At 45.1% G+C, this 12,895-nt stretch overlaps 1 protein-coding gene across 5 annotated transcripts in view; it reads left to right on the top strand.

Moving 5' to 3' along the window:
- The window catches only part of DNAH9 (dynein axonemal heavy chain 9), a 468,295-nt gene that overhangs the window by 22,936 nt on the left and 432,464 nt on the right, over positions 1-12,895 (top strand). For all 5 annotated transcript variants that reach the window (XM_049859546.1, XM_049859547.1, XM_049859545.1 and 2 more), the window contains one exon: positions 3,201-3,434. In XM_049859546.1, coding sequence (XP_049715503.1) covers positions 3,201-3,434 — 234 coding nt within the window. The remainder of the gene's footprint in view (positions 1-3,200; positions 3,435-12,895) is intronic.

The raw sequence follows: 12,895 nt of genomic DNA, 5'->3' as shown, positions 1-12,895 counted from the left end.
ATTAGTTGCTGTCAAGGAAGCTCCAAATCATGGTGGCCTCATGGATAACAGAATAAAATGTTACTGGTCCTGTGCCATATTCACGATCACTGGTTTGTTTGAATCCATCGCTTTGGCCATCATGTCAATCCATCTTGTTTAGGGCTTCCTTCACCTCCGCTTGTCCTCCACTTTGCCAAACATGATGTCCTTCTCCAGCGCTTGGTCCCTCCTGGCGATGCATCCAAAGTAAGCGAGTCAGAGTCTCAGATAATACTCTGTAATTCATGTGGTTTTCAATGGATGGCTTTCTCAAGTAGATCACCAGGCCTTTCTTCCTAGTCTGTTTTAGTCAGGAAGCTCCACTGAAACCTGTCCGCCACGGGTGACCCTGCTGGTGTTTGAAGTACTAGTGGCATAGCTTCCAGCATCACAGCAAAATACAAGCCGCCAGAGTACAAAAAAACTGTCAAACGGGTGGTAGGGTCTCAGAGTACCCCGTGCCAAATTCTGGCTTCACCACTTGTTAGCTGTGTGTGCCAGGGCAAGTTACTTGGCTGCTCTGGGCCTCAGTATCCTCCTCTGTACAATGGTAAAAATAAGAGAGCCTATCTTGAAGGGTGTCTGGGTGACAAGACCTGATTAAGGCATTTGAGGGCCCTAAGCACCAATTCTCTGTTTACTCACACATTCAAAGAGGATATGTGAGTTGTATATATACATGTATGTGTATGTGTATATATGTCTGTGTGTTTGTGTGTGTGTCTTAGCTTTTGTTGGGAGACAGCCCCAGCAAGGAAAGACCCTCACTCTATGTCCTGGCAGATAATCCAAAGAACTGACATGTAGCCCTTTCCAGGTTCATAAGTTTATTCAGGGAAACTTACTGACACAGGCAAGCAGCTGCTCTCCAGTGGCGGCCGGCTGGAGTATTTTCCGCAGCCACCTAGCAAGGGACCCAGGCTTATATACCATTCCAGTTGGGACCAAGGCTCATTGTTTTTCTCCCACGTCCTTGGGCAGTCAGTGTTCCCAGGGACGTCACGTCCAGGCCCAGCTGTTTTCCTTCTTGTTGCTAAGGCATTCCTCAGCCTTGGCCGCTGGCCCAGTCATGCCACTCCCAGCGTTGTACCGTAGCCCGAGTCCATCCCAAATTCATCCCCATTCAGGGAAGAGCAAAGCTGATTCTGTTAGGAGGGGATGCATATAGCTGAATAGCGTTACCCTACAGCTATCCATGATGCAACTTCTTTTTAAATGTGACTTTAATATTAGCAACTGAATGCAAAAGTGGCATATGCCATTTTAGTGGAATGAGATGGACTGGATTATAAAATTTTTAGTGGGTATGGGGTACTAAGATTTTTTTCTATATGCCACATTTTCTCCATAAAAGAATATTTCACATTTTCTACAACAAAGAAAACAAGTCAGTGAACTTAGTTGTTTCAACAATCAGTGTAAAATTCTGTTGATCTCCCACAATGAAGAATTACAGCAAGAGTTAGACTGAACAGCCCACCCCCACCTCTTGTTTATTAGGAAAGTAACAGTATATTCCCAAGAGACGCACCAGATAAGGAGTTTCGGTTACACAGGAGGGGACCGTAGGAGACAGATGTCAACAAAGGTGTGGAAGTGGTAGGAGCTTCATAGCTTAAACAACCTCGTGCGTGGACACCCTCGTGACTCTGCGTGAACTTTATTTCTGGCCAGCACATTCTCACACACTGGAGCTGGAATTTATTTAGTGCCCTTCCAGTTCCCTTCTACTGTGGCACTTGCTTTTCCTTGTGTCCTGTCTGCTTGGCGTCTACGAGTCTTTGCTTTGGACAACTGGTGCACCAGTTTTGTTGATGTCCTAAGCACGTGCTTACCTTGCTTATTGGTTAATCCGCCCCTTTGGGGTGATAGCGAGGCTTCAATGAGAAAGAACTCAATGCCTGTGAGCTGTTGAGAAATAGCTCCTTAGATTACACAGGGCTTGTGCCTCCTAGTTAGGGACTCTTTTAGCGCCAAACAGGGCAGCGTGAACCTCTAGGAGACAGAACCTAGGCTTAAGGAGTTTCAGGCAATCTTCGCCCAAATTGGCTTCTTTTATGTCCGAGGCAGCTTGACTCTGAGAAAACAGTGAACAAGTTTAAAGAGAAGCTTATAATAACTAACATTATGGAGTACATTGCAGGCTGAAAAATGCTCTAATGTACATGATCAGAGTTGATTTTCAGATGAACCCTGTGAGATGGACAGGAAAGGCCTTATTATTCTCTTTTTAAGATATGGGCTCAGGCAGGTGCCCTGGGTTGCCCAAAGACATTGAAACCAGGACTTGAACCCAGGTTGTTTGAATTCTAAACCAATGCTTTTCCATCACTTATGTTTATAAGTCAGGACCCTTGCTTGAAAGTGTCAGAAAACCCAGCCAAAACTGGCATTAGTAGACAGGTAATTTATTGGCTCATATGCCTTAAGAAGAGCCACCAGGTGGTGCATATGGTTAAGCACTCAGCTGCTAAATGAAAGTTTGGAGGTTCGTGTCCACCCAGAGGCACCTTGGAAGAAAAGTCTGGCTGTCTACTTCCAAAATATCATCCACTGAAAACCCTATGGATCACAGTTCTACTCTGACGCACATGGGGTTGCCATGTGTTGGAACTGACTGGAGGACAACTGGCTTGTTTGTTTGGTGCCTTAAAAGTCCAGGGGTAAGGCTAGCTACAGGCCTGGCTTACTCTAGGGGTCAGATGCTATTATCAGGACCTAGTTTTCTCTACCTTTCTCTCTGGTGGCTGAGATGACTGCCCAACAGATCCAGCTTTACAGCTTTGGTAGGTTCAAGTCTCTTGAAGACAGGGAAAAAATTATGGCCCAAAGAATGCTTGCACTTAAGTTGTTTTACTGTCACAAGCTAGCAAGCCACAAAAGGACACCTGGGAAAGAACATTTGTCCGGCCTCAGCTGGTCCAATAAAAATCTCATTGTGTTTCTTTGTTGTTGATTGGTCACTTGCACATCCCTCAGCCAATCCCTGTGGCTAGAAGGTTGCAAAAATTATTTGGCTTAAAGCAGGTTCCAGTCCACCTCTGGAACTGAATCTGGGGTCAAATATATCCTGTGCTATTCCTCTGGCTCTTATTTAGTTCAGAGTTGGTGCTGGCAAAGTTCTGTGATGTCACGCAATTGCTGCGAGACTCAGTGATGCTAATCTGTTTGCATTCCAGGCCTCTACTTATCTCAGCCCAGAAGACCTCCTGAGAAGTGACGTAGAAGAAAGTCAGAGGAAACTGCAAGTGGTCGCAGACACTTTGAGCTTCTTCAAGGAGGTGTTTAAGGACAGAAGGGAGAATCTTCGTACCTACTTTAAAGAGAACCAGGAAGTGAGGGAGTGGGATTTCCAATCCTCTTTGGTCTTTGTGCGATTGGACGGCTTCCTGGGACGACTGCACTTGGTAGAGGTGGGTGTGCTCATTTGTTTCAGGTTCCCAGGTTCATACAGGCATAAGGAATCCAAGAATCCAAAGGAGAGAAAAACGAACATAGTGGCTAACCCTCCGCTGGTTAGAAGAATCCATAAAACCCGTTGCTGTGGAGTCAATTCCAACTCTTAGCCATCCTGTAGTCCATAAGAAGGTTTAATAAGTAGTTGTCATTTCAATTGATCATCATGCAATGCTTCTATTAGTAGTTTAAGAAATTCTGGTCATAGACTGTTGAGGAAGAAGGCCCAAGGAATCAGTCAACTAATTCAATGGTTTTCAAGTTACCCATAGTTGGGTGGTCCAGTGATTAAGCGTTTGCTTGTTAACCAAAAGGTCGACAGTTCAAATCCACTAGTTGCTCCTTGGAAACCCTATTGGGTCAGTTTTACTCTGTCCTGTAGGGTCGCCATGAGTTGGAATGAACTCAGTGGCAATGGGTTTGGTTTTTTTTTTTTTTTTTACATCTTTATTTCAAAAAAACTTTTACTAAAAAGTCCAGTAGGAAAAAAATGTAAGTGAACGGCTCTGGATGCAGTGAGGGCAGCCCCACTAAGCTGGCTGCTGTGAACTTCTCCTCCACTCTCCTACCATTGAGGTGGCTCCAGAAACCACAGAACTAGTGAATTCTTGTGGACGGAAATACAGCTTTTGTTTGAAGTTGTGTTTTTTTTTCCCAAACTATTTAAAAACTAATATGGATTTTAGCTTTAATTTCAGGGTAAGAAGACATGGGGTTTTTCTTCTCATTGTTCAGTCCTCCAAATTTAATATGGTTAACAGTTCTTTTAACACTTTACAGCTAAAATTTACTGATTGGACTTTGGGGGAGGGTAGTAGGCAAAATAAAGTGAAACACATACCTAACCTAAAACTCATTTGAAGGGTTCAGCGTCAAGTTCAATCTTAGGACAACAGACAAGGGGACCGAGAAGGAATTATAATCATGTTTTGAGCTATTATCAGCAGAGATTTGGATTGAAGAGAGGAGGTGTTTTGGGAAGGGGCCGTGATGAACTGGACAAACTGTGGGATTGTGAGGACAAGAAGATATGAGATTGAATCTGTTCATTTCAGTTCAAAAAGAATTTCCCCAGCACAGGCATGTACCAGACACTGAGCTAGGCACTGGGAATACAAAGATGACTGAAACCTTGTTTGTAAGGAGCATATGGACCAGCGAGGAGAAGGTACACAAACCAATGGAGGAGATTTAGGGGTGCAAAGACACAGAAACAGGAACAGTGAGTGAGGTGCTTTAAATGCAATGCCAAAGGCTAGGCTGGTATGTTACTGAGAGCTTGGAAGGGGACCTCTAGCCCAGCAGGGTTCTGAGAGTGGGAGCAGTAGAGGAAATGAATTTTGAAACTGCCGTAGGAATTCACCTGGGAAAGAGGGTGGGAGGACACAGAGACAGAAAACGTTTCAGAGAGAAAGCCAGAAGCTAGATCTTACGAAAGGCACACTTTAAATTCTTTATCGGGATCACGGAGAGTGTAAATAATTGATACCCAGGTTTATCCTAAATGCCTGTGTTTCCCGCAGCCATTTCCCTCACAGCTCTCTATGGGCGGCCTCTCTTCCCCTCCCGCTCCACTCTTTATTCCTCTCATCTCTCCCACCATCTCCCCTGCTGTCGTTTAGGCATAGGTGACTGACACTTCCACTCAGACTTGGCCTTGGTCTGGGCTGACCACAGTGGAATAAGTAGCTGCAGTTTGCTGTGGTCACGTTGGCACACACTCCAGCACAGAAACAACGGCTCGGGCTGGGTCCTTGGGCCCCACGCACACATGCTAATGATGTGACTTTGCATATAGACAGCTCTTCTAACGTTAGGGCGCCTAATCTACCGGGTATATTCAGTAAATATAAGCAGCGATGGCCATCAGTCTCCAGGAGTCATTACCTTCACAATAGGCTTCTCTCGGGCTGCCTTTTCTTTCTGAATCAAGGGCACAGATGCATAAAAGCAGTTGCCCAAGCTTAGTTAGAGGATGACTTGAATGTCACCATGCTCTCTGTTTTGCTGCTTCTTGGCCCTATTTGTCTGTCCTTTGCTCTGGTTTATTCCTTTGCTCTTGTGCCTAGCTCCACTGTTTCTTTTCTTTACTGCTTTTTCCTCTCCTTCCCTTTCCCTAGAAGTCTCTGGGTGGTGCGAATGGTTATTGCGCTCAGTTGCTAACTAAGAAGTTGGAAGTTCAAGTCCATGCAGAGGCACCTGGGAAGGCTTGGCCATCTATTTTTGAAAAATCAGCCATTGAAAACCCTGTGGAGCACAGTCCTACTCTGACACACATGGGGTCGCCGTGAGTAGGAATTTACTCCGCAGCAACTGGTTACTGGTCTCCCTTTCCCTGACTCTTTTTCCTCTTCTTTCTATTTTCTTTCTTACCTTTCTCTTTCTGTTTCTCCTACATCTTTGTTCACCCTGAATATCCATGATTTCACTTTTCCACATAGCTGCTTCTTTCCCCCTTTGTTTGTGTTTGCTCAGATTCATCCTCCTTGTCTTTTGTCCCCCTTCTGCCACCCCCCCCATCCTTTCCCTTTCTAGCTCAGTGCAGTGGAACATGGGACCATCGATCCGTCTCCTGGCATATTTCATGTAGCCCATTAGTTAACATTCTCTTTGTCTCTGTGATGGATGCCTGTTTGAGATCAGATTAATCTGCTTCTTTCCAGCGAGAATTAGCATGAATTTAGCCTTTTCATCATTCAGCTCGCTGTTCTGATGCAATATATGGCCACCAAGATGTTGGTAGCTGCAATAATTAAATACACGAAGCCAAGTTAAAAAAAAAAAAAACGTGCTGGATGATAAATGAGGAAGATCGAAGAAGAATTGATGCATTTGAATTATAGTGTTGGGAAGAATATTGAGTATACCATGGACTTTCAGAAGAAGGAACAAATCTGTCTTGGAAGACACGTACAGCCAGAATGCTCCTTAGAAGCAAGGATGGCAAGACTTCATCTCATGTAGTTTGGACATGTGATCAGGAGGGACCAGTTCCTGGAGAAGCTCATAATGCTTGGTAAAGTAGAGGGTCATCGAAAGAGAGGAAGACCCTCAACGAGATGGATTGACACAGTGGCTTCAACAACAGGCTCAAACATAGCAATGATTATGAAGATGACACAGGACTGGGCAGTGTTTCATTCTGTTGTACACAGGGTCGCTCTGAGTCGGAGCTGACTTGACGGCACCTAACGACAACAAGAAGTTAGTAAAATGACACCAGTGTGTCTGCCGTGCTGCTCTTCCCACCAACACGTCAGCCTTTTGAAGGGATGCCTTTAAACCTCCAGGGTTCTCCCAAGTTTTTTTCCTCTGATTTGTGTTGCTTTTTTTGCCCTCTTGCACAAGAGAGTTTTGCGGTGCAGGTTGGCTCTTCTTCTCTGGGTGCCCGCTAGATGAAGGGGGAAGGCTAGGGAGGAAGTGGCATATTGCTGAGTAATTTTCAGCAGGCCTGTGGTATGTGGATTAATTGCATTCTCAGGATACCGTCATCCTCCTCTTCATCATCACACCGATGACATAGCTGTTCCCTGGGAAGGCTAAGAGGAAAGGGAAGATAAATGGAGAAATACGGAATTAACGTTTTTGAAGAGCCTGTCTCATGCCAGAGCCTGCGTCCTTACAATCTTTATGACTAAAAAAAAACAGCTCGGTGTTAATACCCTTACTTTAACAAATGAGCGTGATTCAGTTGAATACACCAATTAACTTGTCCATGGTCACACAGCTGAGAAAGGTGTAGCTGGGATTTGGAACCAGGCCTGCATGGTTCCAAATATTGTCTTTCCATCAAATTTTATATCTCCAAAGGCCTTCAAAAGGCTTCTCCCCCTCCGTTTCTTCCTTCTTCACGTTTTGAGGGTCCCAAACTGATTTATATGATTTTACTCTGCCTTTGTACACTCTATTTTTACCATATGATTTCTAGGTCTTTTTATCTAAGTATATTATTTGGGTAAAAATCCAATTCCCATTCCATTAAAAGGCCTTATTTGACTTTATAACTTACTAAGGAAATCCTCAAAGTGTGTAAAATCTTCGCAATTTGAATGAATAGTCCAAAATCAAAGAGGAAAAGAGTTATTCAGTTGCCTCTTGATTCCTTCCCTCACCCTGCCTTCCAGCGCACACGCGTGCACGTACACACACACACTCACACACGCTTTCACCGAGTTCGCTTTTTTGCCACGGTATTGTAGATTTTTCAGATCCCCTGTTTGTGTTTGTGCCTGCAGCCTCTTTCCTCTATACAATGCAGTGAGCAGCTTGGAGAGAACTCTCATTTCTTTCATTATAAAATTGCTGTGACGCTGTGATTCACTTGGAAACAAAATGATTCCCCGCTGAGGCTTTATGTGCAGTGATTAGCAGGGAGATAGGTAATCAGCTGACCTAACACACACTGCTTCTCCTTTTGCTCTATCCACCATCTCCAGCCACTTACCCGCCTCCTTTCATTCAGAGCCTAATTGGGCTGGCTTCCCTCATAGCCGGCTGGAACACACGGTCAAGTGTAAGACCATTAGTTGCATAAGGTCGGCAGCAGTGGAAAGGTAAGGAAAACAGTCTTTTTCCAAATGACCTTTTGAGATTTTTCATCTATGAATGTCTGCTTTGTGCTCTCCCTAATGAATTCTGAAGACATTTCTTTTAAGATGGACGGCGTGACCTCTGCTTTGAGTGTAGGGGTACTGTTTGCCGGGCTTGCCATTATTCGTCATTTTGATCCTTCACCTCCTGGGCCATAGCTCAGATGGAACCCACCCCCACAACCACCATTAAATGTTGCACAGCTTTTCTTAAGAATAAGATCTGATCAGTCCAGGAAGTTGTCTAGAACCCCGGTGCTCTTTGTGTTACCAGTCCGTGAAGGAGAAATGGAATGCCTCGTTTGTATGCCTTTATACATACACTACCGCCCTGATCTAATGACGCTGGTATGATCATAATTAATCCTAGTGGCTACCGTTTATTGAAGTCTTACAAGGCACTTCTCACATGACTCTGTAACCCATAGCAAGTTATGTATTATCGTCCCCATTTACGGTTTAGGAAAGTGAGGCTTGGGAAAGTTAGTGCCTTGCTTTAGGCAACATAGCTGGTAAATCCACCACCCATCTGTCAGTTTGTCATACCACTGGTGTTTCAAACACCAGTAGGGTCACTCATGGTGGACAAGATTGAGCTGAGATTCCAGACTGAGACAGACTAGGAAGAAAGGCCTGGCGATCTACTTCTGAAAAGTTAAAAAAAAAAAAAAAACGCGTTGCCATCAAGCTGATTCCGACTCTTAGTGACTGAAAACCTTTTGGATCACAACAGAATATCGTCTGACACAACAGTGGACGATAAGCCCAAGCATACCAGCGATCATGAGGATGGCACGGGACCGGGCAAAGTTTTATTCTATTACACGTAAGGTTGCCATGAGTTGAGTTGACTCAACATCAAGTAACAACAGTAACTAACAGCTGGTAAATGGCAGAACCCGGACTGTGTGAACCTAGGTTTTTTGGGTCTAAATCCTAGACTCTTTCTACTATGCCATCTGTCACATCCTTGAACTTGATATTTTCAGACTGGTGGCACAAACGGTTAAATGCTCAACTACTAGCCAAAAGGTTGGCAGTTCTAACCCATCCAGAGGTGTCTCGGAAGACGGGCCTAGGCGACCTGCGTCCAAAAGGTCACAGCCTTGAAAACCCCATGGAGCAAGTTGTACTGTGCAAGCCTGGGGTTGCCACGAGTCGGAAATGATTCAAGGGCAACTGACAACAACGTATAACATACTTCATGTGAATTACTGTGATGAATAAAAGTGCTTATTGAAAAAGATGATTTCAATCTCTGATAGGTATAAATTGACTTTTATCTGTTTTGTGAAGACTTAAATAAACACTGAACCATAGTTGCCCCCATTCTCCTAAAATAGAATAATGTAAGTATTTTAAAAGTCAAATACATAATCACAGGCATTATGATAAACCTGTTTCTATAACTGTGAGACAATTTCCAGCCTGATTAAGGAATCTTTTCTACAATACCTCTGACATTAACTTCTACCAAAGTCCACATCAGCAGGTCATTCTGTGACTGGACGTTTCTAGGTCTTACATGATTCTTTATTAAGTTGAACCACATGAAGTTGCCAATTTTGTAAGTAAAAATGGTCAAATATCAGCAATTTCATATGTGTAGCCTATGTTCTAAGGACAAATCTGCTGTTTGTCCCATTCATTCATTTCCCTTAGTACTCTCCTCAGAGTCCCTGGATAGGACAAACTCAGGTGCTAACTGAGAGGCTGGAGGTTCGAGTCTACCCAGAGGTGCCTTGGAAGAAAGTCCTGATGATCTAGTTCTGAGAAATCAGCCACGGAGAACCCTGTGGAGCACGGCTGTACTCCGGCACACATGGCGCTGGAATCAGAGTTGACTCTAAGGCAGTTGGCGTTGTCCTTAGAGCGGGACCACACGAGGTTCCTTCCTGCGCTGAGCAAGGCCGTTCACATCCTGGAGGGTGCAATGCTACCTTGCTTTATAATTCTCTTCTCTCATCTAATTTTTCTTGATATTGCCAGTTGTTCATCAGCATTCGTGGAAACTAGCTTCTCTTTCACCCTATCACCTTCCCTGGGAGGTGCCGTCGCTAAGTCAAAGATCAAGGTGCACACAACCACCTATTCAACAAATGCTCAGTGTCAGGAACTCTTCCAGGCACCGGGGATATCATGGTAGCTTTGGGACTTTAACAACTTTCTTGCAAAAATGGACAAAAAATAAGCAAATAATACATTTGAATGCCACACATGATAAGAGCTCTGAAGAAAACTACAGCAGGCTAAGGGGATGGAGAGTGCTGGGGAAAGGGGCATCGGGGGAGCTCTTTTGACAGGAGGATGCTGATACTTTGCATTGAACTCCAAAGAAACGTGTTGTCCACCATGTGTCTGTTAAATTAGATAAGATGATGTAAATAGCCACCATTTTCAGTAGTCAGAGCTCCTCCTAAAATGTTGTTAGCTGCCGTCTAGTCGGCCCAACTCATGGCAACCCCATGCACCGAGGACTGAAATGCTGCCTAGCCCTACACCATCCCCACGATCGGCCAGGGATCAGACTGTTGTGACCCACAGGGTTTTCACCAGCTGACTTTTGGAACTAGATCTCCAGGCCTTTCTTCCTGGTCCATTTTAGTCTGGAAGCTCCACTGAAACCTGTTCAGCATCATAGAAACATGGAAGCCTCCACTGACAGACGGGTGGGGGCTGTGCAGGAGGTGCGTTGGCTGGGACTCAAACCTGGGTCTCCCACACAGAAGGCAAGAATTCTGCCCCCGGACCACCATTGCCCTGCTCTCCTAAAATAGGATAATTAGATAAGTATTTCCTAGTACCTATCATTTACCAATTAGACTGCAGATGAATGAACCTCCAATGGCCACAAAAACAAAAATAATAATAATAAAACATGCTTCAAGTATTCTTGAGAAATACAACAGTTTAGCAAAATCGTCTCGTCTTCTGACATAATCCAACGTATCAAAACGCATCTGTCTTTTCAACTGGTTAGAGAGCAGTTCCTAAAATTCAAATCGACATCCACGGAATTAGGAAGAATGCACATTAAAGTTACGTTACCCAGCACAAAATTGCTTCTCATATAAAACTGATCACAGTGAAGCACCTTGTGAGAGATTTGAATTACTATTTAAGTCAATTTTGTTTAAATAAAATTCATGTTCTCTCCCTAGCATATAAAGTTCAACATTTTAAAAATCAAGCCTTCTCCCCTTCCCAGGGTGGGTGGCAAGGCCCCTTGGCAGGTGCTGCTGCCTTTCCTGTTCTCTTCTCCCTCATTTCAGATACTTGCTGCCAGCCATGCCTAAGTGCCGCTGAACAAGATGGGGCTGTTACATGGCTGCCCGGGAGTCCCTGGGTGGCTCAGAGGGTTAAGTGCCTGATTGCTAACCAAAAGGTTGGTGGTTCAAACCCACCTAGAGGTGTCTCGGAATAAAGACCTGGTGATCCGTTTCTGAAAGGTCCCAGCCATGAAAACCCTACGGAGCACAGTTCTACTTTGTACACATGGGGTCACCATGAGTCTGAGTCAGCGTGGTGGGAACTGGCAGGTGGCTGCCCAAGGCTGCGCTGGTGTCCTTCTAGCAAAGCAGGGACAGTTGGCCACTCCTCAGCGTTTCCCACACATGGGGTCACCATGAGTCTGAGTCAGCGTGGTGGGAACTGGCAGGTGGCTGCCCGAGGCTGCGCTGGTGTCCTTCTAGTAAAGCAGGGACAGTTGGCCACTCCTCAGCGTTTCCCAGTGCTTTGGTGAGTGCTGCTGGGCTTGCTTTCTCAGCAACGGGAGTTCAGGTAGCCGTTCAATAACCTGACGGGTCCATCTTAGCAGTGGCCGTTAGCAGGGAAATTTCCTGGATGCTACCCAGAATCTGGAGTCCCTGGGTGGTACAAATGGTGAGTGCTTGGCTGCTAACTGGAAGATTGGAGGTTCCAGTCCACTCAGGTGTGTCAGAAGAAAGACCTGGCAGTCTGCTTCTGAATAATCAACCATTGAAAACCCTGTAGAGCAGTTCTACTGTGACACCCATGGGATCACTATGAGTCAGAGACTTCATGGCAACTGGTGTGGTTTACGCAGAATCTACCGAACTTTACAGCATTGGTGTCGTGGTGCTGCCTGTTCTTGCCTTCGAATCTGCCCTCAGGGTAGAGGACCCCCACCAGGGGTCAGCACCAAGTGTTTGCCAAAATGCCACGAAGGTAACCTTTATCCTTCTCCTTCCCGTTGAAGGGGTGTGGACATAGATTGGAAGTGGTAAAGGGAAGCACATCTTGGCTTGGAGGTGTTCTGATTTTAGGTAGGTTCTCATGAGAGATAAATGTAATCTCTCATGTTAGACATATTCAGGAGGCCCCAGCCCCACCAGAGGTGACATGGGCTTCCACTGATTTCAGAGGGTCTCTTCCCTAAGGATCCTGAGCTGTGTTGTCCACCTGCCATTCATTTCCGAGCACAGCGGGGACACTGCCACACCACCATCAACAACAGTGACCATCAGAAGCACTTACTGCGTATTTACTGTGCGCCAGGCACTGGCCCGAGCCCTAGGCCTGTGATAACTTATTTAACTTGTACAACAATGCCATGAGGTGACTGTTATTACTATCCTGCTACAGAGGAAGAACCTGAACCCAAAGACATTAAATAATTGTATAACGTGCTGTGCACACTTGGCAAAGGCACACTGCAGGGGATTCCTCTTCTTGGCAGAAATAGTGGTTAAGAATGTTGGTGTCACCCTCTGGGTGTGTCCTGGGAACTAGCGGGCAGATCCGCTTTCCTGTCACTGTCTTCTAAGATAGCTGTCTTTCTAGAACCAGATAACATGGCCCATTTGAAA

Source organism: Elephas maximus, chromosome 19, assembly GCF_024166365.1.
Source record: "Elephas maximus indicus isolate mEleMax1 chromosome 19, mEleMax1 primary haplotype, whole genome shotgun sequence".
Lineage (NCBI taxonomy): Eukaryota > Metazoa > Chordata > Mammalia > Proboscidea > Elephantidae > Elephas > Elephas maximus.
The sequence above is the reverse complement of the archived record's forward strand: the minus strand, read 5'-3'. Positions and strand labels throughout refer to the sequence as shown.